Source organism: Narcine bancroftii, chromosome 10 (genome assembly GCF_036971445.1).
Source record: "Narcine bancroftii isolate sNarBan1 chromosome 10, sNarBan1.hap1, whole genome shotgun sequence".
NCBI classification, from domain to species: domain Eukaryota; kingdom Metazoa; phylum Chordata; class Chondrichthyes; order Torpediniformes; family Narcinidae; genus Narcine; species Narcine bancroftii.
This window is the reverse complement of record NC_091478.1, coordinates 33,047,223-33,074,350: the sequence shown is the minus strand read 5'-3', so window position 1 is coordinate 33,074,350 and position 27,128 is coordinate 33,047,223. Positions and strand designations below refer to the sequence as shown.

The 27,128-nt window shown below is 37.5% G+C and overlaps 1 protein-coding gene across 1 annotated transcript in view; it reads left to right on the top strand.

The window, feature by feature from the left end:
• noc3l (NOC3-like DNA replication regulator) overlaps positions 1-27,128 on the top strand; it is a 53,074-nt gene that overhangs the window by 7,750 nt on the left and 18,196 nt on the right. Inside the window, exons 2-7 of the mRNA XM_069900572.1 lie at positions 3,041-3,248; positions 4,718-4,835; positions 11,633-11,790; positions 16,292-16,351; positions 17,698-17,828; positions 21,485-21,646. Of these exons, the coding sequence (XP_069756673.1) occupies positions 3,041-3,248; positions 4,718-4,835; positions 11,633-11,790; positions 16,292-16,351; positions 17,698-17,828; positions 21,485-21,646 (837 nt within the window). The remainder of the gene's footprint in view (positions 1-3,040; positions 3,249-4,717; positions 4,836-11,632; positions 11,791-16,291; positions 16,352-17,697; positions 17,829-21,484; positions 21,647-27,128) is intronic.

Below are 27,128 nucleotides of genomic sequence, written 5' to 3'. Positions count from 1 at the left end.
TGTTCTTTTTATGCACTTCTAGGGTAAACTGTGCAAAGCAAAAATACTTGCTTGTCTTGATATCTGATGATGAACGAACTTAAAGGGTGATCAAATAATGAGCTGATGGAGGAACTCCTCAGCATCCACGGAAAGTGGTCAGTCGCTGTTTCGATTGAGGACCATTTACTGAGACCTGCCTAGTTCCTCCATCATTTCTCCAGAATTTCAATACCTCAAATTTATTGTCCGCTAAAATGCACAATGTCACATTAATCCTGAGATTCTTTTCCCTGTGGGCCAGGCAGAATTTCTAATTATTGATAACTCTAAACTGCACTCAAAAAGAAAGAAATGCAAACAGCAAATACAGAGAACTAAATATTCAGTAATGAATAGTGGGCAATGTAAGAGGCCTTAAATAAGTCTTTGATTGAGTCTGATGGTTGAGGGGTAACAAATATTCCTGAACCTTAGCTTTCACATCCTTCCTATAATGAGGTGACCAGAACTGAACATAGTACACTAAGTGTGGTCTTACCAGAGATTTGTAGAGTTGTGACAAGACCTCCCTACCACTATTAATGAAGCTCAGCATCCACATTGTCCAGCACACAGGCCTATTCAATTCAGACCTCACTGTGATCAAGGTCCTTTACTCTTGTAAATACTGAAGCAAAGTATTCATTTAGGTCTCCCAACCTCTTCTGGGTCCAGACACATGTTGCCTCCTTTATCCTTTAGCGGCTCTGCCTTCACTTTCATCATCCTTCTTTTCTGGATGTACACATAGAAGGCCTTGGAGTTCTCCTTAATTCTACATGCCAAGGCCTCATGTCCCCTTCCATCTCTCTCTATAGTCCTTTCTTAAGCTCCTTCCTGGCTATCATATACTTCTCATGAGCCTTTCCTGCTTCCTATATCTAACATATGCTTCCTTCTTCCTCTTGACTGTTTTGTCAGCCATGGTTCCCTTTTCCTACCACCTTTTCCTGGAACAAACCTCTCTTGAACCCTGCATGTGGCCCCGGGCACGTGAAGTTTCTGCGGATTTCCACATTTTAAAAATCCTCCTCTGCATTTTATCGGTGCCCTCCCGGCCCGCTCTGACTCCTTCTACTCGTTCCATGCAGTGCTAGGATGTTGCTGTGCTGACTTTGGCTGCCACGTTTCCTGCAATATAGCAGCGGTGGCACATCCCCATGCACTCCCCCTCAGTTGGATGTTGTTTATACCAACGGCGCTCCCTTGTGTTTTGACCCATAGCACGTGTGAAGAAACGATTGCTTTTAAGGTTAGCTGGGGAAAAAAATTCTGAATAATAGTTGAACGTCGGTGCAAAGAAATGGTTGCGGATTGGACGGGATTCTGCCTGGGGATTGAGGATGGGATGGGATGCTGCCTGGGGATTGAGGACAGGTTGGGATGGGGTGCTGCCTGGTGATTGAGGACAGGTTTGGCAGGGGTACAGGGTAATAGTTACTACTTGGGATTGGATGAAAGTTGGGCGAGGGCACTGCTTGGCAAGCTGGGTGCTGCTTGGGGGGTCAGGAATACCAGACACTCTGATTTGAGCATAGGTCAAGCAGGTACTGCCTGGTGATCTGGAAGGGGCTTGGAGTCTGGGTACAGATGGTGATATCTGTCTGATATACTGTGCTCTCAAAAAACAATTGATTTTATTTAAAATGACTGGTTTTTAATGGCTTGAAACTGGTAATTTTGTATGTAGATTTTCAAAAATTTTCCAAATGGGGGGGTGCTGCTCCCCAAACCCCCCTCCCACCCCCCATACAAGGCACTGCACCCCTTTGACTCCTGCTGTATGTCTCGTGCAAGCATTCAGCTCTTTTCCTTTTTTTGACCTCACTCACATGCTTGAGTAGTCCCTAAACTTCCTCCCCATTGCTTCTCTGATTTCACTCTTAAACATGTTTCCAATGTACTTTTGCTAGTTCCTCCCTCATCCCTTCATAATTAGCCCTTCCTCAGTTAAGCACTTTCCCATTTTGACTGTTTTTATCCTTTGAAGCTAAGGCTGTTGTGGTCATTCTCACCAAAATGCTTCCCCCACTGAGAGGTCCACCACCTGACCAAGTTCATTCCCCAGAACCCGATCCAATATGACTTCTCTCGTCAGCCGGTCCACATACTGTGACAGGAATCCTTCTTGAACACACCTGACAAATTCATCTCCATCCATCCATCCTTCTTGCACTCAGTAGATGGCAATCAATATTAGGGAAGTTGAAATCACCCATACCTGCAACTCTGTATTTCCTACACCATTCCAAAAATCTGCAGGCTTATCTGCTCCTCGGTTATTTGGAGGCCTATAGGCTACTCCCAGTACCGATAGCTCCCTTCCTATTTCTGATTTCCACCCACACCGACTCAGTGGACACTCCCTCTGCAGGATCCTCCCTTTCTATAGTCGTGATATCCCTGAACAGTAATACTACTCCATCCCCCCCCCCCCCATCCTTTTCTACCTCTAGAAAATCTGTAGAAGTTTTCCAAGGTTTCCAATGACATACTAAACGTTGGCAAACTCCTGAGGAAATAGAGGCACTGATGTGCTTTGTTCACAATTGCATTAAGTTTGATGGGTCCAGGAAAGGTCCTCGAAGATGGTGACTCTTGGGAATTTAAAATTGCTCACCCTTTCCATCTCTGATTCCCCAATGACCACTGGATACCTCTGTTTTTTCTTTACTAAAGACTATACTCGGTCTTAGTAACATAGCATGAGAGGTTATTGTCAGTACACCATTCAGCTAAGTTTTCAATCTCCCTCCTGTGTCCTGGCTTATTGCCCCTTTTTATGCAGACCACTAGGTGGTCCCATCAGCAAATCTGTAAATGGTGGCGTTGTCATACTGATCCTCACAATAATAGGTGTAAAACAAGTAGAGCAGGGGGGCTAAGTATGCAACCCTGTGGAGCTCTGGTGCTGGTGGAGATTGTGAGGAGATATTCTGCCATTTTTACGTTTCTTTACTGGATTATCAGTTTCTATAATCTCATGGTTTCTAATCCTGATATCTATCATCTGTTACAGAAAAAAAACAAAAAGAGAATTCCAACTTTTCGCAGACTTCTGACATCAACTAATGTCAAGGTTGCAAATAAATTGAAGAATAGAAAAGATAAACAGCAAAATGCAGCAAAAAATTACAAGAAAGAACAGAGACGGCTTCAACGAGCTGCTCGAAATGTTTCAGCTAAAGTACCAAAGCCTTTGGATCAGCCAAAAGGGAAGAAATCAGGTAAATTGGTTAATTCTGCATTGATTTATAACAGGAAAAAAAACAGTGCTGGTTGAATTCAGGGGTCAGGTGGCATCTGTGGAAGGAAATAATATTTGTTTCAGCTTAACCCTTCCTCCACCCCCACTCCACCCCATTCCCTTGCTGATTCAGGACTGAGAAAGAAAGATGGCTGGTATTAAATGGGAGAAAGGGAGGTTTCAGTAGGAGATAGGGGTCTGAGGAGGGGTGAACAATTGGAGAGTGATGGGTGAGAGGAGGCAAAAGAAAATAGGGGCAGATGGAATGTAGACTCCTAGGCAGAATATGAGATGCTGCTCTTCAGTTTGTGTTTGGGCTAACTCTGGCAATGGCAGAAACACAGGATAGACAGGTCTTGTAGGAATGGAAAGGGGAATTAAAATGACAACAAAATAACAGCTCCAGCTGTGGTGAGAAGACAAGAGCGCAGGTGCTTGGAGGTCTCCTCGTCTTCCCTTCGTTTCACCAACTTGTGAGACAAGTAGTAAAGGCAGTGGCATAGTATAGATTATCAAATTTTTCTTTATTAGAATAAAATATTTTTACATGAATTAATAATATCTATGACTCCAATTTTATTTAAAAATTCTTTTCATGTACAATATCCTTTAGCTTTGATCTACCAATCAAATAAGTAGTTATTTGAATACATTAACTTAACAATTTTATTCATGCTCACTTTTCTTACCTGGTTCACCTAAATTAGGGGTGGCCAAACTGGGGCCCACGGGACAACTGTGGCCTGCTGCCCATTTTTAAGTGGCCAGTTGGAACATACAATAGCCTCGAACAATAAATTGCATTTTATGTGCACTTCTTAGTTTCAACACTAGATGCTGCTACCATCATTTTAAAGAGGTTTAAAGACTTTCATTATATTCATTTAAATTGCATTTAAGAACATTAGATACAGAAATGCCTAATAAACTATATACTATAATGTCAACAGTTAAACTGTTCAGTAGTGTCGTATAGTTATTTTGATAGAAAATGAATTTTCGATGGCCCAGGAGTTTTCTGGTCTTAAAACACCATTTTTTTTTGCAGTGTTACTGGTTTAAAACTGCCGAGCTTAATATTATTTGCCCTGTGACTCCTTATATTTTTCTTTATGTGTCCCACAATCAAAATGCTTGGCCACCCCAATCTAATTGTTCTATAAATGTCATTACATTTTGGTAGAATGAGGTGGGTTCTCATTTCATTAAGTAAAAAACAGGAAACACTCTAGGTTAAGTTACATAAAATTGCACTTATGGAAATAAATCAGTGTGCATCAACTTTGGATTCTGCATTTAACGATTTATACTCTGGAAGGTGCTGGTTTGTATTCTTCATAATAATGGACATCGTTAGCTCAAAGTTAATTTTAGTGCATAATCCAAACTCTATAAAAGATCTTGCAATGCAGGTTATTAACCAGTTACACCGTCCGTGTACCTGAATAGATGAAGAGGAAGAAATGGATGACTATCTTCCCTTGGATATGCTGGAGGATGATGACTTGGAATATATGCAAAGTATGGGTCGGCGTTCATTGTTTTTTTCCAGGGATCTTAATTCAAGGTATTTTTTACTGTTTTGTTAGCCTTTCCAAATCATTGTGTAAGTCATGTCTCCTGAATATTCTTCCCTTCCATCCTGTCTCACTGTGGATCAGCTGCCTGTGCTCTTCATACAGCTTTACAAACCTGTCCTTTTGATTTCAAACTGATTACTGCTTGTAATTTACATTTGAGTATTTTTTTATTTGAAGATGCCTGCTATCCACCTAATTATATAACTCCTGAATAATCCCTGCTTCATCAATTAATTAAGATCGTGGTTGATCTGTGCTCAGTAACATTTAGTTTCCTTACTAATCAAGGATAGGCCTTAAGGAAGATTCTACTTTGAGGATGGGAGTTCCAAAGATGGTACACTGACAGAAAAATACCTCACCTCTGTTGTAAATTTCTTGAGACCATGTCTCCTTGCCCAGAAGAGGATATGCCCCTCCTGTCAAGGTCCTTCAGGATTTTGGTGATTACAGTCATTGGGTTACAAAAGCCATGACTTAGGAATTTTTAACTTTATAAAAACATTTCACTGAGATTTTTAAACAATTTTCTGAAACAAGTTAAGCTTCTCTAACTTGAGAGCGGAGTTCTACAGGTGAGTCTGTGAGGCACATCTAATAATTCTGACTTAATCAGTGCGGTTGAAGCCTGACCATATAATTGGATGCTGCTGAGGCAGAGGCGTTATTTTCAGTTTCAATTAGTGGTTTTAGTCACGGCTGGTAGATTGGAGGACTGAATGGGAATGGATTTACTGGCTGTTGTAGAGGTGTCCTTTCAGGGTCAAATAGGATATTTCCCTGGGCGATTAGGAGACTGGTGGGATGGCTGGAGATGGATTTGCCGATGCTGTGGGACTGCAGGCATTCTCTGGTGGGAATAGGCCATTTCTGTGTACTGCTCTTCCTGTACTTGATTATTCTCCCATTATAGTTGTTTCTGTGATCATCTTCCACAGACTGCATTTGTTTAGTTCTGACATGAGAAATTCAGTTTCCAAACTGTTCTCAGAAATGAAACCCTTTCATAGCCTTGGGATTTGTACTTTGAAAGGCTATTTACATGTGTTTTTACTATCTTAAGATTTAATTGTTAAAATGAAATAATTTCACATAATTGTATTCATATGTTTTTTAATGTAGTTTTTTTTTGACTGAGACAGATGAGCTCCAGAACACTTCCAGAATTGTAACGTGGAAGCTAGTGGGAAATCCCTTTTTGGATTGACAAATTTTGTTTAATAAAACATGGTTCTGAAATACAATAAGTTGTTTTCATAGTTTCCTCTGAACTCTGCATACACAAAAGTGCTGGAGAAATTCGACAGGTCATGCAGCATCTATAGGAAGTAAAAGGGTAACTAGAGTTTTGGGATTAAGTCCTTTGTCAAGGCTTGAGCACAAAGGCAGGCAGGTGCCTGAATAAAAAGCAGAGGAGAGGAGGAAAGAAGAGGCAGGGGAGGAGTTCAGACTAACAGGTAAGAGATCATAGGTAGCTTTTTTTTTTTTTTAAATTTTTTTATTTTTCACACCATAAATCACATTAGCCATGATATACACTATTTCTTTTCACACATATACAGTGACTTTTTCTCCCCCCCCCCTTTCCTCCCAAACCACCCCCCCACCCCCCCCTCTCATCCATTTTAGGTATACAATCTAGGTTGCATTAAGCCAGTCAGACAATGTTGTCATTCAACAAAATTACACCAGAAATTCTACTGAGTCCATTCTTTTATTTCCTTCTCCTTCCATCAACTTAGGTAATGTTTGTCCCCGGTAGGTTTTCGCTATTGTATTTAATGTAAGGCTCCTATACTTGTTCGAATATTTCAATGTTATTTCTTAACCAATATGTTATTTTTTCTAATGGAATACATTTATTCATTTAAATTTGGTAGTTTCTTCCTTTTAATTTGGTTATGTATTCCATTAATATTTAAAGACATATAGTTCAGCGTAGCCCTTTTATATTTTGTTTATCTTCTCTTTCCGTTTTTCCATCATTACCTTTCCTCCTTTTCCATTTCTGTTTTCTTATTTTCAACTCTTTATAAGACAACATTCCTACAACATCTAACATTTTCCTTATTCTCCTATTTCTATCTTATTTATCCCCAATCTCCCCTTCACCTCCTGAGTTGTCCTTTATCCCTTGTCGGACAACCACATCTCCCCTCTCCATTTAGATTTGCGAATCCACTCGCAAGCGTCAACTGATTTTGCAGTGACCGCTATTTCCCCCCACCCCGCCTCCCCCAGAAAAGATTTCACTTTTCATATGTCACAAAGGTCCCTCTTTTAATTCCCTCCTTATTCTCTCTATTCCATTACCTTCCCTTATTAATTCTTGTCTATACTATCTATATTTTCCTCTAAGTACAGATACATTCATGTATGCTCATTGTCTCTTTTCACTCTTATACCTCTTTACCTGCATACATATCAATCGTGATCATTTTTACTCTCATTACCCGTCTTCATCCCTCAGTCTATTTTTGTCTTTACCCACATACATATCAGTCGTGATCATTTTAACTCTCATTACCCGTCTTCCTCCCTCAGTCTATTTTTGTAATTGTTCTGCAAATTTTCGTGCTTCTTCTGGATCCGAGAATAGTCTGTTTTGTTGTCCTGGAATAAATATTTTCAATACCGCTGGATGCTTTAGTATAAATTTATACCCTTTCTTCCATAAAATCGCCTTTGCTGTATTGAACTCTTTTCTCTTCTTTAGGAGTTCAAAACTTATATCTGGATAAATGAAGATTTTTTGCCCTTTATACTCCAGTGGTTTGTTGCCCTCTCTTACTTTTTCCATTGTCTTCTCCAGTACCTTTTCTCTTGTAGTATATCTTAGGAATTTTACTACAATAGATCTTGGTTTTTGTTGTGGTTGTGGTTTAGAGGCCAATACTCTATGTGCCCTTTCTATTTCCATTTCATGCTGTAGTTCTGAACATCCTAGGGTCTTAGGGATCCACTCTTTTATAAACTCCCTCATATTCTTGCCTTCTTCATCTTCCTTAAGGCCCACTATCTTTATGTTATTTCTTCTGTTATGGTTTTCCATTGTATCTATTTTTTGAGCTAGTAGTTCTTGTGTCTCTTTAGTTTTTTTATTAGATTTCTCCAATTTCTTTTTTAAGTCTTCTACCTCCATTTCTGCTGCTACTGCCCGCTCTTCCATCTTGTCCATTTTTTTTCCCATTTCTGTTAAGGTCATCTCCATTTTAATTATTTTCTCCTCTGTGTTGTTTATTCTTTTTCTTAAATCCTTAAATTCCTGTGTTTGCCATTCTTTAAATGACTCCATGTATCCTTTAATAAGAGCAAGTATATCCTTTACCTTGCCTATCTTTTCTTCTTCTATTTCACCATACTCTTCCTCTTCTTCTTCCTCTGGGTTGACCATCTGTTGTTTCTTTGTTGCCCTTTCCTCCTCTTCTATCTTGTTTCTATTGTCTTCTGTGGTCTCTTCTTGCTGCAGGTGTTCTGCAGCTGTCGTTGCCGGCTGTGGAGATCGACTCCCCAGCTGGTCCCCCCTCCCGTCGGTGTGTTTCTTTTCATTCGCATCGCGCATGCGCGAAACTTCGCGCATGCGCGGTTGCGCACTTTTGCTCGGCTCTGCGAGCCATTTTTGTAGTCCATTATTTACCGACCTGAGGGAGCGGGTTTCTCTCTCCGCAGCGGGCCTCTTCGGACAGGTAAGGCCTTCACCTTTTCCCTCCTTTGTCTTCTCTTCCTCTCTTCTTACCGTTGCTTTCGACTTTTCTTTTTTTGTCGCCATCTTCTTTCCACCTTTATACTCACTTTTCTGTAACTTTTATTTCTGTGCCTTTGTGTTTTCTCTTGTTTTTCCCGACTTTTCTGGAGAGGGCTGGAGTTCACCGTCCGGCCACTACTCCATCGCGTGACTCCTCCCAGATCATAGGTAGCTTGAGGTGGAAAGATAGAAGAGAAAAAGAAAAGAGGGTGGCAAGCTGGTGGAAAGGAGAGTGATAGAGAAAGAGAGAGACTTGGTGGAAACTGGAGAGTGGCGAGGTGGATTGGAGAATGCCCTGCTTTTCCTCCAATTTGTTGGTAGCCTGGGTTTGGTAGTGCATGAGGCAATTTTAGACAAGTCTGTGTGGAATGGTGTGTGGAATTAAAAGGATCGCCCACTGGGAGGACCCTTTCATTGCAGCGGACAAAGCAAAGGTGCTGAACGAGTGATATCCCAAACGGAAGCACTGGATGCAGTAGATGACTCCTGCAGATTCACAAGTGGTTTTGGTTTTATGTTTATGGATCTTAGATAGAACTGAGCACTGCAGGGTTGGGAAACAATGAGGTTCAGGGCTGTGGAGCAGATGACTGGAAGTGATGGGGTCAATGATATGAGAAGGTGGCTTGATGTGTCTTGGTGGGGTCCTGTTCAAGAGGCAAGTAAGGGAAGGTCTCTGAGCACTGTCAAAGGGCTCAGGCCTCTAACATTGGTCTCCCTTTACTTTCTATAGCTGCTGAGTTTCTGCAGCACTTTTGTGTACTGCACTACAATCACAGCATCTGTAGACTTTGCTGCTTAACTTACTTCAAAATTGCTTCACCTCAAAATTGAGATTAGTTTAAATCTGCTCTCAACAATTCCCCTAGGGTTGGCAAGACAAAATGACCAGGATGGCATGAGAAAAGTTAACGTGGAAATATGATCGGGGGGGGGAGACTAAGAATACCTAATTTTAAAAATTATTACCAAGCAGCTCAACTTAGATTCAGGTCTTCCTGTTACCAGATTGGTGAAAAGACAGTGTGGGCACAGATTGAAGTGGGTAAAATAGGAGAAAATAATCCTGAAAATATTTTGTATAAATGGGATGAAGAACTGTTAAACGGGAAAATAGAAACACCAATTTTGAAACATAAAGTATGGAATGGAATCCATATGGAAAGAGGAATGGAGAATTATCAAATAGCCAAAATGTGATTAAAGCAAGACCCTCTTATTCCTTTTACAGTAAATAATTCATATTTTGATATCTAGTATAACTGTGGAATAAAAAGAATAAAGGATTTTTTTTTCTGTTGCTTTTTTTTATTTTTAAGCAATTGAGAGAAGTGCAATATACCAAATAATACCATTTTTTCTTATTATCAACTTAAATCTTATTTAAAAAGAAAGCTAGGATTGAAGATGGAGATTTAAATATACAAATTCAAAAGTATGATCAAAATTATGTTATGAGAGTGTAACTAATACAATTAATGTCAGATACCAAATGGTACAATTCCAATTTTTACATCATTTATCTTATACTCCATATAAATTACATGGACTTGATTCAAACTGCTCAGATCAATGTTTTAGGTTTAATGAAGAGGTAGGAACTTCCTTACATGCAGTGTGAAAAAGCTGGAAAATTTTAGGAAGATATGAGTATTTTATTGGGATAAATCTTGAAGAATCAAGTACCAAAAGATCAAAGAATATTTTTGCTAAGTGATGTACATAATTTGAAGTTAGATGTTTATCAAAGGAAGTTTTGAAGTATAGCAAAAGCAGTAGCAAAGAAATGCATGCAGTAATGTGGAAATGAGACAATAACATAGGGTTGAATAAATGGCAAGTGGAATTTCAAAATTGCATACCTTTGGAGAGACTAACGTATAATTTACAGAATTACTCAGAAAAATTTTATAAGATTTGAAAGCCATATAGATTTGATTGGCAAAAGTTCATCTGACTCGCCCTAGCTAACTTAGAGGTTCAAGATGATATTTGTCAATTTGAAATTTAATTAGTTAATGAATGATGTATGATAAATTCAGGTAGACTTTTTTTCTTTATTTTCCTACTTTTTTGGGGAGGGAGGGGGAGAAAATATAAAATTATGTTTCATTTTGCATCTACCTTTATGATTATGTATAAATATGTTATTGATGCAAATGAAAAAATAAAAATTAAAAAAAATTCCCCTAGGTTGTTTTTGATTGGACTACTAAATAAGGTTAACATGGAGAAGGCAAGCACATTAAGATTCTTGGGAGTCCCTATACACCCAATGGCATCGTTAAGAAAGCATGTCAACACCTCAACTTCTCTAGAAATTTCCTGAGGAAGTTTAGTATGACATCAGAAAACCTGGCAAATTTCTATAAATGTGTAGTGGAAAGTGTGCTGACTGTCTGCATCACAGTCTGGTATGGGAACACCAATACCCCTGAGAGTAAAGCCCTTGAAAAGCTAGTGGACATAGCCCAGGACATTACAGACAAAACCCTCCCCACTACTGAGTACATCAATAGGGTGCACTGCCGTTGGAGGGCAGCAGCAATCATCAAAGACCCTCCACCCAGCACATGCTCTATTCTTGCTGCTTCCATCAGGAAAGAGGTCTAGGTGCTACATGACTCACACCACCAAGTTCAGGAAAAGCTGCTACCCCTCCACCATCAGACTCCAACTGCAAACTCAATAAGGGACTAATTTAAGGGCTCCTGTGCACTTTATTGATTTTTTTTTGCTCTCCTTGTATTTGTTTAAATTTGTTATCTCTTTACAGTTCTTTTGATTGTTTCCATGTTCACGCTGTGTGCAGTTTATTTTTTGCATGACCAATTAGTGGTGATTCTGCCACACCCACAAGATAAAGGAATCTGAGGGTTGTATGTACTCTGACAATAAATCTGAAATCAAAATGATGTATTGGGAGATTAATGCTTGTGAAATTAATTTTAATATGCTGAGAAAATGTCCCTAATTATTGTGAGTCCAGAATGCTGTTCCATTCTCTTACATTTAATGTACATTGTTATTGTGTTGCAGTGAACCAATCCACGTCAAGAAGCAAAAAAATGAAAATAAAGTCAAACAGTATGAAAAAGTGCCAAGGCATTTGGACACTGAACCTGATAAAGAAATCATCCACTTATTGCCTTTCAAGGATAAAAGTGGTCTCATTCCTCACTCAGTAGAAAAGCCTGGTAAGAAAATATATTTTTCTTTTGTAGTTTAAAATAATAATTTTTGTAAAACTCAGTTTTCATAAATAGTGTTGACTGGTTCATATAAACAGAAAAGATGCATAATTTCATTGCTGTTAAATAATTTCAAGTGGAATTAAGGTTGGCATTAAATAAGTCAATTTAATAATGTTCATCTTAAAATTAAGTTTTTAATTAATCTTATTGGTTGGAATTGAAGATCCATTTGGAGGAGGATGAATGGAGTCACAGATCCTTATGTTTGATTATTAGTTTTGCGAGTAAGATGGTGTTAAATGCTGAGCTCCGTAGTCAATGAACAGCAGCCTGACATTGTGGTGTTGTCCAGGTAATCTAACGCAGAGGGCAGGAGCAGTCTGGAGGCATCTGCAATTGACGTATTGTGACGAAAGGCAAATTGAAATGGGTCCAGGTCCTTTCTGAGTGAGGAGTTGATTTGCTTCATAAGTAGATGTAAGAACCATCGGCCAATAGTCCCTGTTGTGATGGATGTCCATTTAAAGCAGGTTAATTGCTCTTTAAGTTTGAGCATTTGGGATATCAAGCTGGAGCAGGAGAATAATGATTGTGATTAGATGAGTCAGGTTGTAGTACATGGTAGGATAAAAGAAATGGAGAATGTTGATTCTTATGAAATATGGAAAGCTGGGCCAGAATGAGCAGGAAATATTGGAAGATACATTACCAGGAGTTGTAAACCTGTGATGAAAAGAATGTGATCTTTTCATCAGCTTGAAGTTCATATAATGCCATTGATGTGATTTGATTTCACTGGAGGCCAAGTGAGGAAGATGAAGTTGAGCATGGAATGAGAGAATGCAATTTATGTTGCGAGTTGAAAACATTTATTTTCTTGATGGTTTTCTGAAGGAAATTAGAGGCTGAGTATCGGGTGGGCTGTTCACGGCACATACAGACAAACAATTACTGTGGGAACTCAGCAGGTCGGACAGCATCCATGGATAGGAATTATTAGTTAATGTTTCAAGTTTGAACCCTTTATTACTGCTAAGATACATCTATAAAGGGGACTTTGGGTTCCTAATTGACAGCTTCCTAATTGTATTAGAGATTCAGAACTAAGAGCCTAGTTCACCGCTGGAATGAACAAGAAGTTGCGCGACTGCGGAGGTTGCGAGAGCACAGGAGGCAATTCCAAAGACACTTTATGTCTCTGAAGAGACTCTGACTTTCTTTTATTGGTGAGGGTGCCGGGCTAGTGGCACTTTTGTGTACCTTTATGACAAACAATAGTTAATGTTATGAATTATGTTCATGACAATAAAGGAATCGTGATTAAAAAGAACCTGGGGAAGAGGCCTAGAGGTGATGGGGTATAAAATGGAAGGTGGACAGACAGGAAAGAAGTCTAGGAAGGAAGGAGGAAGAAAAGTTTTTTTTTAAAGTACAAGAGTACGTAAAGAAGAGTTGTCCAGGGGGAATGTGGTGTGTTGTTCCTCAAGTTTAAGTTTGGCTTCCCTCATCCTGACAATGAAAAACATATGAATTATTGGGATGAATGATTTGGATGTTAAGGTAGTGGTAGGAAGCTCAAGTTTAGGAGAACATAAATCAGGGGTGGCCAAACTTTTTTTTTTGGGGGGGGAGGAAGAGATTGGACTTGGAAGCCTTGGAGAGACTTATTCCTGCAAAAAGTAGATTGGGGTTGAGCGGGTAAGTGACTTGTAGTGGGATACGTGTTCATATCACAATATCCAGTTGTAGATAGGTTGCATTTATCTGTCACAAAGGAGAAACAAGAATGGATTTGTGGGGGATTTTGGAAATGCTGGCAAGTAGGATGGTTAGAAATACATTGGTTGGATATTAGATAAAAGTCTCTTAGTAATGACCCTGTTAGAGACTCACAGAACGCTGTTTACCATCAAGTTCCAATCTCCTCTTAACGGAAGAAATATTTCATCCTAGAAATCCTTTTCACTAAGGGGGGGATTATTCATTGGTGTTTAATCATAGAGGTTGTAATATGCACTTTTGGTTAGAGCCATGTTAGTGCTCTGAAATGGGCAGGTACCTGATTGGACTTTTTAAAAATAGTTTATTTAAAATTTTTGACCATACATGGAGTCAATTACAAAATTAAAAAATACAGGTCAAAAGTAATTCCAATGTTTATTCCATGATGCTTATACCCCAACCCCATCCACCCAGAGAAAGACCCCATAGAGAGAGAGAGTGAGATGAAAAGTGTCGCAAAATACACAGATCATAAATTCATATTCATTTCATTTTCTTTGGAGAAGATCAATGCAGGTTTCAAGGATTAGGGTGAACATAATTAAAGATTTACACTTGACATTTGTAAATATGGACACCAAATTTTTAAAAATGTTGTAATTATTTTTTAAGTTATACGTAATTTTCTCGAGGGGAATGCAACTATATATTTCAGATGTGAATGAGACTTCCATGTAACTGATATACATTTTCTAGCTACTGCCAATGCAATTTTAACAAATTCTGTTTGATGTTTGGATAGTTTCAGTTTAGGTCTTATCCCTATAATGTTACCCAGTAAAAATAACTCTGGGTTTTGTGGAAATTTGATTCCTGTAATCTGCTCTAGAAAATTTCCTAGCTCAACCCAAAAAGACCTTATTTTTTGCAAGTTGAATGCAAAAAAAATTCCGACCTCTTCACCACATCTAACACATTGGTCTGATAGGTTTGAATTTAATTTGTTTAATTTCTGTGGTGTGAGATATAATTGATGCAAAAAATTATATTGAACTAATCTATATCGTACATTTATCATATTAGCCATACTATCTCGACAGAGTTCAAACTAGGTTTGCTCATCGATTCCCATCTCTGCCTGGATTATGAACCTCTTGTTTGGGTGTTCCCATTTGGAGTAAAAGATATATTGCTGAAGTAAATTTCTTTGTATTTCCCTTTTGAATCAGTCTCTACATCTTTACAATTTGGTAAAAACATTGTTGGGCCCAGTTTATCCCTGAGATACGCTCTTATTTGAAAATAACAGAAGATTGTGTTGTTAGGAATTCCATACTTATTTTTTAATTGTTCAAATGACATCAGTTGTCCCTGCTCATAACAATTTTCAAGATATCTGATTCCTTTACAAGACCAGATTTCAAAAATTTGTTTACCCTTAGTACAAGCTATAAGCCTATTATGAGTCAGGGGACTATTGGGAGATAAGCCTCCCCTTGTTCCAGTATCACTATTTATCTTAACCAGATATTAATTAAATGTTTTAACAAAGGGGTTTCTCTCTCACCAGTTATTAATTTTGAATCCTATTTATATATAAAATCCTCTGCCATTCTCTCTCCTATTTTATCCAATTCCATTTTCACCCATGCAAGTTTATCTCCTTCCTCAAAGAGGAAGATAAGAAATTTCATCTGAGCCGCTCGATAATAATTTTTTTAAATTAGGGAGTTATAAACCTCTTAGTTTGTATTTCCAGGTTAGTTTTTCTATGGAGACTGTTGACATATTACCTTTCCAAAAAGAAATTCTGATATATTTATTTAACTCCTGATAAAACCCCTGAGATTGGCATTGATTGAAAGAGATATTGTACTCTTGGAAATATATTATTTTAATACAATTAACTGATTGGACATTCTTGACTAGAGAGTGAGCACATTTGGTGTCATAGTCATATCTCATTTTATTTTTTCCCATATTCCATCAACAACACTCACCTATACACGAGGGATAATTTAAAATTACTCATTTAAAATAAACCTACCAAGCAGCATGCCTTTGGATTGTGGGAGGAAACCCATGGAGTCATTGGGAAATGTGCAAGCTCCACACAGACACACCAGAGATCGGGATTGAACCCTGATTATCGGAGCTGTGGATCAGCACTTCTCCTGGCTGCAGCAGTGTACTACTTATCAGTGGTACAAGGAGTTCAACAAAGAAGCTTGTAGTTTAGGTCAAAGTTATTCATCGCACAGAAGTTGAGAGAGTGGGTATAGTAAAGGCTTTTGCAGAGGTTAATTTGGATCAGGACATACATACAGACTTAGAGCAGGGTAACAGGTCCTTTCAGCCTATGAGCCCATGCTGCCCAATGCACCTAATTGACCTACAACCCCTGGTACATTTTCGAGCAGTAGGAGGAAACTGGAGCACCCATGTCTACTCAGACATGAGGAGAACATCCAAACTCCTTGCAGACAGTGCGAGATTCAAACCCTGGTTTCGGTCGCTGATGCTGTAACAGCGTTGCGCTAACCGCAATGATAACCCAAGGCATAAAGGAAGAACTTATGGTTGGGAGATTGGAGGGGATGGAATCAAACTTGGAACGTTTCTGGTCATTCTGTTTATTGCATGTTACAGATTCAAGTATTTGTTGAACTGAAATCATGAATCCCAACATGTTCATGGATAATTGATTTTGTGAAATGTCCTAATATCTCAAGCCTTCTAATTAATGACATTGCTGACACTAACTGGCATGTTTCTTTACTAGTTGCAATGGAAGAAGAGGCAGAAGATGTGACCGAGGTGGTAATTCCACAAAATGAGCAAGGTAAGAAAGTGTCAGTTGCATTTTCGTATATAAAAAAAAATTTTGTGTCTGCGCATTTAAAACCACATTTGCAATGATTGTATCAAACCAATGCTTAATTAGCTTGTATAGTATGGCTTAAAATATACTCCACAAATCCAAAATCTCTCAAAATTTGTATGCATTTTGTTGGAAAGAAATAAAATTGAATCTTAGACACAAAATACTTCAATTGAGTGATTGTCTTGTAGGTGGTTGAGTGGGCAAATTACAAAGAGACAAACAAAAAGTTAAACTTGTTCTTGACAGTATCCATTTGGAGAGTGAAATGAGGAATTGTTCCTGCTCTAACATAGTGTTATGATAGCCTCGATATCCATTTGAACCAACTTTTCGAGTTTTTGTTTCACTTAACCAAGGGGCATTTATAGCGAATTTTACCTGTTTAACCTTAGGCAAACAACATGAGAAAATTATTAATATTGGCTCGGGGGCAGCCCTGATATAATGTATTTTTAAAATTAAATTTAGACATACAGTCCATGCCGCCCCCAATTTATATCGAATTAACCTACTCCCCAGTACTTTTCCAACAGTGAGAGGAAACTGGAGCTCCCAGGGAAAACACTTGCAGACACAGGAAGAACATACAAACTCCTTATAGACTACATAGGATTTGAACCCGGGTCCTGATCGCTGGCACTGTAAAGGCGTTGCACTAACCGCTATGCCAACTATCTTGACAGCTTATTAATCTAATTTTGAAATGCCGGTATAGTTAGTTTTTTTAGTGAGCAATTTGAAAGTTTGAGATGGAAGTTGAATAGTTTGGGAGATCAAATGTGACGCTGCCATTAATACGAAGATTGCTTTCTTGATAATGCATCTTAATATAGAATTGTAAGTTTAGGACGAAGCCATCTCATCAAACCTTTACCAACACCATGTCTACCAGTCTTAAGGATTAAGTGAATGAAAATATAGACAATGTTAGCAACTTTTAATAGCCAGCCATAAATATCTCTAGACTCACCCAGCTACCATCTTCAACTTTCCAAAAGTCTTGCACCATAACATAAATTTCAACCCCCATTCAATCTGTCATAATTTTATTTATTTCCTTCTATGTCCTGGAATTTTTTTAGTGCTTCTCAGTTTGCACCATTTTGACAGTTGTTTCTGTTGGTAGGGTCCTATCGTAGAATTTGGTCATTTATTTTGAACCTTGAGCCCTGAAAGGATGACCATTGTCAAGTATCTTTTTTTGTGGAATAAAGTTTGTGATAACTATTTTTATTAACTTCGAATTCCATCCAGCATCTAAAAACCTGGACTTTTTGTTCCTCTCTGATTTCCTTTTCAATTAGTTGCTGAAATGGAGCCTCTTCAGATGTTAACCATGGAGGAACGATTACTGCTGAGAAAGAAGACTTTGGAAGAAAAAAAGATTTGTATTGCCTCTTTGGCTTCATCCATCTTGACTGCACCAGATAACAATGTAAGTTCATTGTACAATCACAAAATAAGTTTCCATGTTTTATGAAAAATCTCTGCTGAGACAGATTAATGAAGCAATACTCATTAAAAAATTTGATTGTTATAGGTTTGGGAGAATTCTGTGAATTCTATACAACCAGAAGTCTTATAGTTAAAAGTATATTACGGTACGTTTCCCCAGATCCAAAATGTTTGGGACTGAATAGTTTTTGTTTTTTGGGTTTTTTTTTCCCAGTTAATGGAACAATGACTTTAAGCAGGCTCAGTAGCATCTGCAGAATTCTTGTATCAGCGGTTAAAGAACAACAAAAAACACCACCAAGCTTTTCGAGCATGAAATAATGTTTAATGAATACCAAACACTTTTGCCAACAACTTGACTTTCTATTCTATAGACAAACATAAACACTTCCTCCTTTTCACTGACATCCATAGTGCTGTATGCAGACCTTTTTGCCATTTGCAACGATATCTTTGTACAGTATACGAAAGCTCTGTTGTTATCAAAATGGTGCCAACAGAGCATCAGAGCCCCACATTGGCAAATTGGGTGATGAATTTTTTTCAACTTGTGAAGTCACGTTGACGTTGCAAAAATGTTCGGCTAATGAAACTTTGGATAAGGGAAAATGTACTGTATTAAAGCCTTTCTGTTTTATTGCTGGCACTACAAAATAATGAAATTCTACATCATAATCTACATAGTGTTATCCTTATTGAAAATCTGTATCAGAGATTAAGCCTATGTTCTTGTGCCATGATTTGCACTCTCTGGCTAAATGTCACAATTCTGTTTAATGTATCATTGAGTGTTTTGGGCTATATCATTATCAGAAATGCATTGAATACCAGTTTAATTTTGAGTTGATACTGTTTCATCATTTCCTTGAATAAGGAATGCCTTATTGTTCCTACTGCCATCAACAAACTATTGATCAACTCTTCTCTGAACTTTTTTTGTATATCTTAGCTGTCTATCTGTTGTCCTTATTTATTTTCTATACCTTCTTTTTACATATCTATAGGTGGCATTGTCATTACACAACTCATTTATTTTTCTTTTGGCTTTTTAATTGGTTTTTATTTCTTATAACTTTATTTTTATCATCCTCTACATTGTTGCCTATGATCTCAGTTTTTTTTAGTTGCATTAAATTTTGTGGTTGTCTTTAGTAATTAATGATACAGTAAAATTCCCATTATTGAGCACCGACGGGGATCGCGGATGGTGGAAATGCAAATTTTCTGGTTAACTGAGACTCACTATGACAATTCCTAACTAGAATACCTGCATTAAGAATACACCATTTAAAAGACAATGCTAAATGCAAAGTAATCTGAAAAAAAAATCAGTATTGTAGTTTTTAATTTTGTAAAGTTGACTTTAATCAAGAAATTCCCAAAATTTAAATTCGAACCCCAGTTGATGGCGCTGCAACAGTGATGTACTCGCCACTACACTAACCCTGCTGCTGTTTTAATTAATTCCCCCACTCCCCCAAGTTTACAGACAAAGCCTTACTGATATGCTAATAAAGATAAAGACTCTTACCATGTAGCGAAAGGGAGACATTTTTGGAGAGCTGCCCCAGCAGTGAGCAGCATCGGCTGGCTCTACATCCTGGGCACTACCATTTTCTTCCAACATAACTTTATTGAAACAGCTGCGGTAGGCAGGGCATGACTGAGGTGCTTCGCTGGCTGAATATTGCTCCCAAAGGGTAGTGTGTTGCTTTGGAGAACGTTTACTTTTAAAATTTTTAACTTTTATTTCAAACTTTATTTATTCATAGCTATTTTAAAATTATTTTATTGATTTATTTTCTCTGTTACTTTTTTTCCCAGTTGTTTGAGTTTTTATGCTTGATTGAATGCAAGATAATGATAATTTTACTGTATATTTTTTGCTTGCTAGCAAATGGGATATTTTTATATGCCTTGTCCATAGAAAGTAGGGCAAAATCAGGTCAGATATTTACCACCCAATCAATCTGTTCTCAGCAAAGTGATGGAAGATGTAATTGGCAGTGATGTTAAGAGCCAGTTACTTACCTACTATAACGTGCTCAACTGTGCCCAAATTGAGTCTCATCATGCCTTTTGTGTTTGAGGAGGTGGAATGTGGAACTCATTTAGACCAGCCATAGAAAAACTGAAACTACAAGAGAAGATCAGTTTTTAAGTATTTCGGGCAAATTACTCTCCTGCCACACCCAAGTATGCCTCCTATCTGGAATTCAGGAATGTTATCCAAGACAGGGGTATATGCCCCCAATACATTATTGGCAAAGCCCTCCCCACTACTGATTACATCTACAGGGAACGCTGCCATCGGAGGGCAGCAGCAATCATCAAAGACCTAGCACACCCAGCTCTGTTCTCACTGCTGCCATCAGGAAAGAGGTAGAGGTGCCACAAGACTCACACCACCAGGTTCAGGAACAGTTGCTACCCCTCTACCATCAGAGTCCTCAACAACAAACTCAATCAGGAACTAATTTAAGGACTCTTACGAGTGTACTTTATTGATTTTCTTTGCTCTCCTTATATTGCACAGGCAGTTTGTTTATATTTGTAACCTGTTCTTTTGATTATTTACATGTTCACCTGTGTGAAATTTATTTTTGCATTACAAATTTGTGGTAATTCTGCCGCGCCCTCAAGAGAAAGGAATCTCAGGGTTGTATGTGATGTCATGTATGTACTCTGACAATAAATCTGAAGATACACCGTCCATTTGCCTGGATGAGTCCAGCTGCAACAACACTCAAGGTTTTCAACATTATCCAGGACATAGCAGCCTGCTGGTTTGACACTATCCACCAAGAAAAATATTAGTTCTTATACCATCATCAAGCTGTACCAACTGCACAACACTTGCTCACCTTGGTGACTTCTATAGCACCTTATAAACCCCTAATCTATTACCATCAAGAAAAACAAAGGCATCAGATGTGGATAACCACATTCACCATTTCAAAGATAATTAAGGATGGGCAATAAATGCTGGTTTTACCAGTAATATCTGTGTTCTGAGAAGTGATTTGAAACAAAAGAATGTCCAATACAGAGAAATAATGACTGAATCAGGGAAGTCTGCAGACATGGATCCCCTACCACAATTTCACAATTGCACTTCAGAGTTTGTAAGTAATCCAGTGTAAGAGTTGCCATTAGGATAATAACTACAAATAATTGACCAGTATCTGTGCAGAATTCATGAAATTGTTGGCATTAATATAAGAAAATTATGAATTTCCCCATTAAATCTTGACGGTTTCCTTCAGGACAGGAAACTGAAGTTAAATGGTGTGGTTTATCATTTCCTTTCGTGTAATTAATGTTCTGTCACTGAACCTATAATTAAAAATATTAATCTGTCTCTCGCTCTCCTAGCATACAGGGAAGGAATTCGCAAGGCAATGTTAGAACACTATCATATATATTTGTTACTGATTTCGATGTTGCACAACTTGGAATAAATTGTCAGCGCTCCTTGTTTTCTGTAATTTTGTGTAGTTTCGGAAGAGTTCATTTTGGTTAGATAAATATAAACCAAAATTGTTCCAGTGTACAAGAATATAAATATCAATAAGTATTTCTAATTTTGAAAAAGATACCAGTTTTAAACTAAAATTAAAACATTGCATTTCTCAGATTAAAAAGTTGAAGGAATTGCGTTCGATGTTGATGGAAAAAGATCCGCATGTTGCCATAACAGTGAGAAAATTGGTGATGGTTTCATTGATGGAGGTCTTTAAAGATATCACACCATCATACAGGATTCGACCTTTAACTGAAGATGAGAAAGCAGCAAAGGTATTTGATAAAGTTTGTTTGAAGGTGCAACTGAGAAGTGTATTTAATTAAACATTGTGATATTGATTTGACTATCAAGGTTATTCTGTTATGTTATGACATTTTTGTTTTATATTTTCAGCTAAATTATAAAGCAAGATGGAAGATAGGAAGGTTTACAAAAATGTTTTTAATCGTCTTCATTCCTTTAATTTCACCAGTTTTCTAAGTTTCAATTGATAGCCAATTCTTTTTTAAAGTTTGTTTCCAGAATGTTTAACAATTTGAAGATTGTTTTTATCTCTTTCTTTATTAGCCATTGCCCATAGATTCAGATTCATAATGATTTCCCCCATCTCACCTCAAGCCTTTTACCAGTCCTCGTCACAAACTTGTAACTTTCTCTTGTCTCTCGTGCTTCCTGTGAACTCAACCATCAGAGCTACCAATTCCCATTACTGGCCAATCAGCTTTCCTTCCTAACTGCTCTATTAACTTCTCAATGTTTGGTGGATAGAGTAGTGACACACAAATTAATCCCACCAATGCAAATATTTAAACTTTGACTAATGAATTGAAATTTTAAAACAGTGAAAATGCTGCATTTTGGTATGGCATCCATGAAACTATCATGTACTTGCCTTATTTGGCCTAAATGTGACTCCAGACCCACCAGTCATATTGACTCTGAAATGGTCCATCAAGCCAATTAGTTCAAAGTAGATATAGGTGGTCAATAAATACTGATCTTGCCAACAATGTTCAGGTTCCGTAAAATTAACAAATGAAGTATAACTGATTTTCATTCAGATTTCCAACCCTGGCACTACTATAAATGGCCTATTAATGTTTTTTTTAAATCCCAACATGGTCTCTAATCATATCTCCATTGATATAAACTCTTGAGATATCATTGTTTCAACGGCCTATTAAAGCATCCCATAATTAATTATAAGCCTTAAGCCCACAAAATCCCAAAGCTAAAATTTCCTCTCATTACCTGCTCTCTACCCATTTTTACTTATTGACACTATTTAAAACCAAGACTTTGACATTGGTTGCCCTAATATCTCCTTGAATGGGTTAGCATTAATTTTTTGCTTCATTAAATTTCTATAACGCAGCATGCAGTGATTTTGCTAAGTTGAATTTGCTGTGTAAGACTTGGCGAAACTACCCATGTGGCTTAATAATGTGTTTTATATCTAGTTGCCTTCAATGCTTTTAAATAGCATATGGTTGTATACTTTAAAAAAAAAAGAAAATCTGTTCAATGCAAAATGCAGCATCAGGCCAACAAATTGTTGCAGTATCATTTTGCCAGTATAAATAGAATTGTCCTCCAGCCGTAGGAATTTTTAGGACAATGGTTTTGATCTTTTGAACTTGTGTGAATATCCAGTGAAGACTTGAATTGTTTAGTTTCAGAAGCTCCTCAGAGTGCCTTTGTTTCCACATACAGTATTTTGTGCAATGTTTCTGTAATTGCTTTAAAAATATTGCAATCATGAACATTCTTTATGAATGCAAATTATTTTACTTTCATTCTGTACTGGATTTGTATGCTGTTTTCGTAACCTCTTGTCATAACCTTTAAGATGTAAAATATTTTTAGACTATCTGTATCCTCATTTAATATTTAGGAGAAGACACCATAAAAATATAATTTGATTTAATACAGCATGAATGTTCTTTGAAACTACAGATTTGATTAAATGTTATCAGCAGAAGGAGCAAGATAGATTTATAGTTTTATATTTGTAGGAATTTCACACCTTTGCTGTTTTGTAACTGCATTTTTAAGGAAACCATATCACTAATTAAAAATAAGTGAAATTAACGCCCCCCCCCCACCTTTCTGATCTTGTGCATCTATTTGCTGATTATACATATGAAACAAAATGTACCTTTTTTTGCTTTATTAAACATAAAATTGTACAGTAAAATAAATCCCTATTATCTAGCACTCAATCAACTGGAAACTGGCCACAAATGCCAAGCAAATAAATAAATAAATACACATACTTTAATATAGATTGAAAAAAGTATAAATAAAAGTTGAAAGTTATAAAAGTTAAGGTTCTCCGAAGCAACACTCAAGCCCTTGGTGAAGCTGGGAGCAAACGTCCAGCCAGCGGAGCACCCCAGCAGTTTGAACAAAGTTTCAATAAAGTTGAGTTTGAATAAAATGGCGGTGTCCAGAATGCCGATGCCGCTCTCTGCTGGGGCAACTCTCCCAAAGTGTCTCCCTATCCCTGCCTAGGAAGATTATTTGTTTTTATTAGTATTACGTATGTTGGTTAGGTTTTATCTGTAAACTCAGGGGAAGGTGGGGTTAATTATGACAGTGGCATCGTTAGCGCAGCGATTAGCACAATACTGTTACAGCGCTAGCGATTGGGGTTTGAATTTAAAGGAAGGTGCCCCAAGGGCCTGACTGGGACGCTTGCGTGGAGGTGAGTCGGATTGTCATCGTGAGGGGAGGGATTACGATGGTTAGCGTACTGGTTAGCGTAACACTTACAGTGCCAGCAACTAGGGTTCAAATTTAAAATTTAAGTTATGGGAATTAACTGATTAAAGTGAATTTTACATAATTAAGGACAATACTGATTTTTTTTTCAAATTACTTTACATTTTCCACTGTCTTTTGTCTTTCAAATAGTGTATTCTTAATGCAGGTGTCTTAGTTAGGCATTGGAAAAGTGAGTCTCAGTCAATGAAAAATTCCCATATCTGACTCCTGTAATTCCCTTAGGTGCTGGGTAATGAGGATTTTACTGTATTTGAATCTGATTTGCCTTGAGGATGCCATGTAGCAAAAACAACCTTGAAAAGTATGACTGCTTGTTAAGCCCTGCCCCCACCTTAGCTGGATGGGAAAGTTGTGTATGTCTATCAATACTTTTTAAATGTTTCTTGACATTTGGAAATACATTTTCAATTGTACGTGGACTCTATTCGCCTCCCTGAATCTGTAAGCAAGTCTGGGATTTTTGTTTTTGACCATGCATATGTGGTATTCCTTGATTTGCACTTGAGGCACATGAAATTCTCAGCAATTTCCAGCGAAGGAAGCCAGATTGTATATATACATTAAAGCAACATTTCAATTGAAATGTTAACCTTCCTCCTTTCCTAACATGTTTTTAAATGTTTTCTCTATGATTTATTCCATTACATTAGAAAACTAGTCTCAGCTGGGAATGTCTCACTGAGATAATGTCTCTGTCATATCCATTTTCTGGTAGGCTGCTATTGATCCAAATTGCCCAATTCCTTTTTGAAATGATGACATAGAGCTGCAAATGTGTTGATGATAGAAAGGTTTATATCTGTGGAAAAATATTTTTTGACAGAACATAAGATTAATTTTAAAATAAGATGTGATCAGGATTTAAATTACTTTAACTTGTTACACAGTGCTCTCCATAAGGTTTGGGACAAGACACGTCTATTTGTCCATGTACTCCACGGTTTTAAATTTGTCATCAAACAATTGAGATGTCATTAAAATGCACGTTCCAGATTTTATTCCAGGTTATTTGTATACATTTTGGTTTGACCATGTAGAAATTACAACACATCTTTTGTAGTCCCCTCATTTCAGGGCACCATAATGTTTGGGGCATTTGGCTTCACAGGTAATTTTGAGTACTCAGGTATGTTTAATTGCTTTCATGATACAGATATAAGAAAGGTAGGCTTGCTTCTAAGCATGTGATAAACTTTGAAGTCTGCAGTTGCCATTTTTCAACATGGACCAGAGTTGTGCCAATTAAAGTCAAAGGAGCCATTTATGAGGCTGAAAAACAAGAATAAAACAGTAAGAGACATTTCCCAAGCCTTAGGATGACTAAAATCATCTGTTAGGAACAATCCCTTACTAATTACCAAGCACCTATGGCATAAGGAATACTTCAACGGTATGTGAGTGAAAAGAATAAGGTTGAGAACCACTGCTCTAAAGTATTTACAGCCCTCACAAAACATGTGGGTATTAATTAAAATTGATCAATCTACATGAGACAGACCCTTACTTCCACACTCGCCCCACTCTTCCATCCTCACCTACCATTTCCTGTCCTATGCCGCTATAGGAGGTGCAACCACTTCCATTATACCTTTATTTTCCCCTTCCCTCCCATCCAGGACCAAATCAGTTTTATCCAGGTGAAGCAGTGGCTCAATTTTTACTGCTTTTAAATGTATGTACTGCATTCGGAGTTCGTGTGATTGGGTAACCCCTTTGCAGTGTACCGTAACTTAGCATTTTATGTTGTCTTTTATCATGTCTCTTACTGTTTTATTCTTGTTTTTCAGCCTCATAATGGCTTCTTTGACTTTAATTGGCACAACTCTGGTCCATGTTGAAAAATGGCAACTGCAGACTTCAAAGTGTATCACATGCTTACAGTTGAGAACTGTATCTTATAGAAAGAGCTGATGAAGTAAAACATTAAGCATGTATTTCCATCATTGGATGTAGCTGTAACACTGAGTTCTGATCTGAGACAACCCCCCTGCTTCAAAAGATCTAATATTACATGCAATGCTGCTCACACATGGTACTGGCAAAATATGGGTTGATCTTTCTAAGATCACATATGAGCTCAATGTTATTACTATGTTTTAACAGGCAAAATAATGAAAGTTTTGCCCTTGAAAAAAACTACATCTATCACTTGGTTGTCACTCCCTGATGTGGTATTTTGGAATGACCTGAGAGAATTAATCAGTTTCCTCTGCACAATGGCATCAGAATTCTTCATATATAATTTTGGGTATCCTCCAAAATTGTAAAAGAGAAATTATTATCAGGAAATAGTTATTAGACTGTCTAAGTGCTCATTGATTGGCCTGAGAGTATGCATTTTTTAATATATCGCTTATTTAGAATGTTTGACCATACATGCAGTCAATTACAACATTTTAAAAAATGCAAGGTAAGTCTAGTAGTTATTTCATGATGGTTATACCCCAACCCCCACCCACCCAAGAAAGATCCCAAAGAAAAGGATAGATATAAAAAGAAAAGCAAGAAAAAGATGAAGTACATTGGTGAAGTAAATTTATTTGTATTTCCCTTTGAAAGCAGTCTCCACATCACTACAATTTGATAAAAACATTGTAGGGCCCAATTTGTCCCTTAAGATGTGCTCTTATTTGAAAATAGCAGAAGATTGTGTTGTTAAGAATTCCATACTTATTTTTTAATTGTTCAAATAACATCAATTGTCCCTGTTCATAGCAATCTTCAATATATCTGATTCCTTTACAAGACCAAATTTCAAAAATTTGATCACCCATTGTACAAGGTATAAGCCTATTATGAGTCAGGGGAGTTTTTGGAGATAAGCCCCCCCCCCCCCCACCCCAGACTCCCCTTGTTCTAATATCACTTTATTTTGTACCCGATATTGATTCAGTGTTTTAGCAAGGGGCTTCTCTCTCACCAGTTACAAATTTCACATCCCATTTATATATGAAATCTTCTGCCATT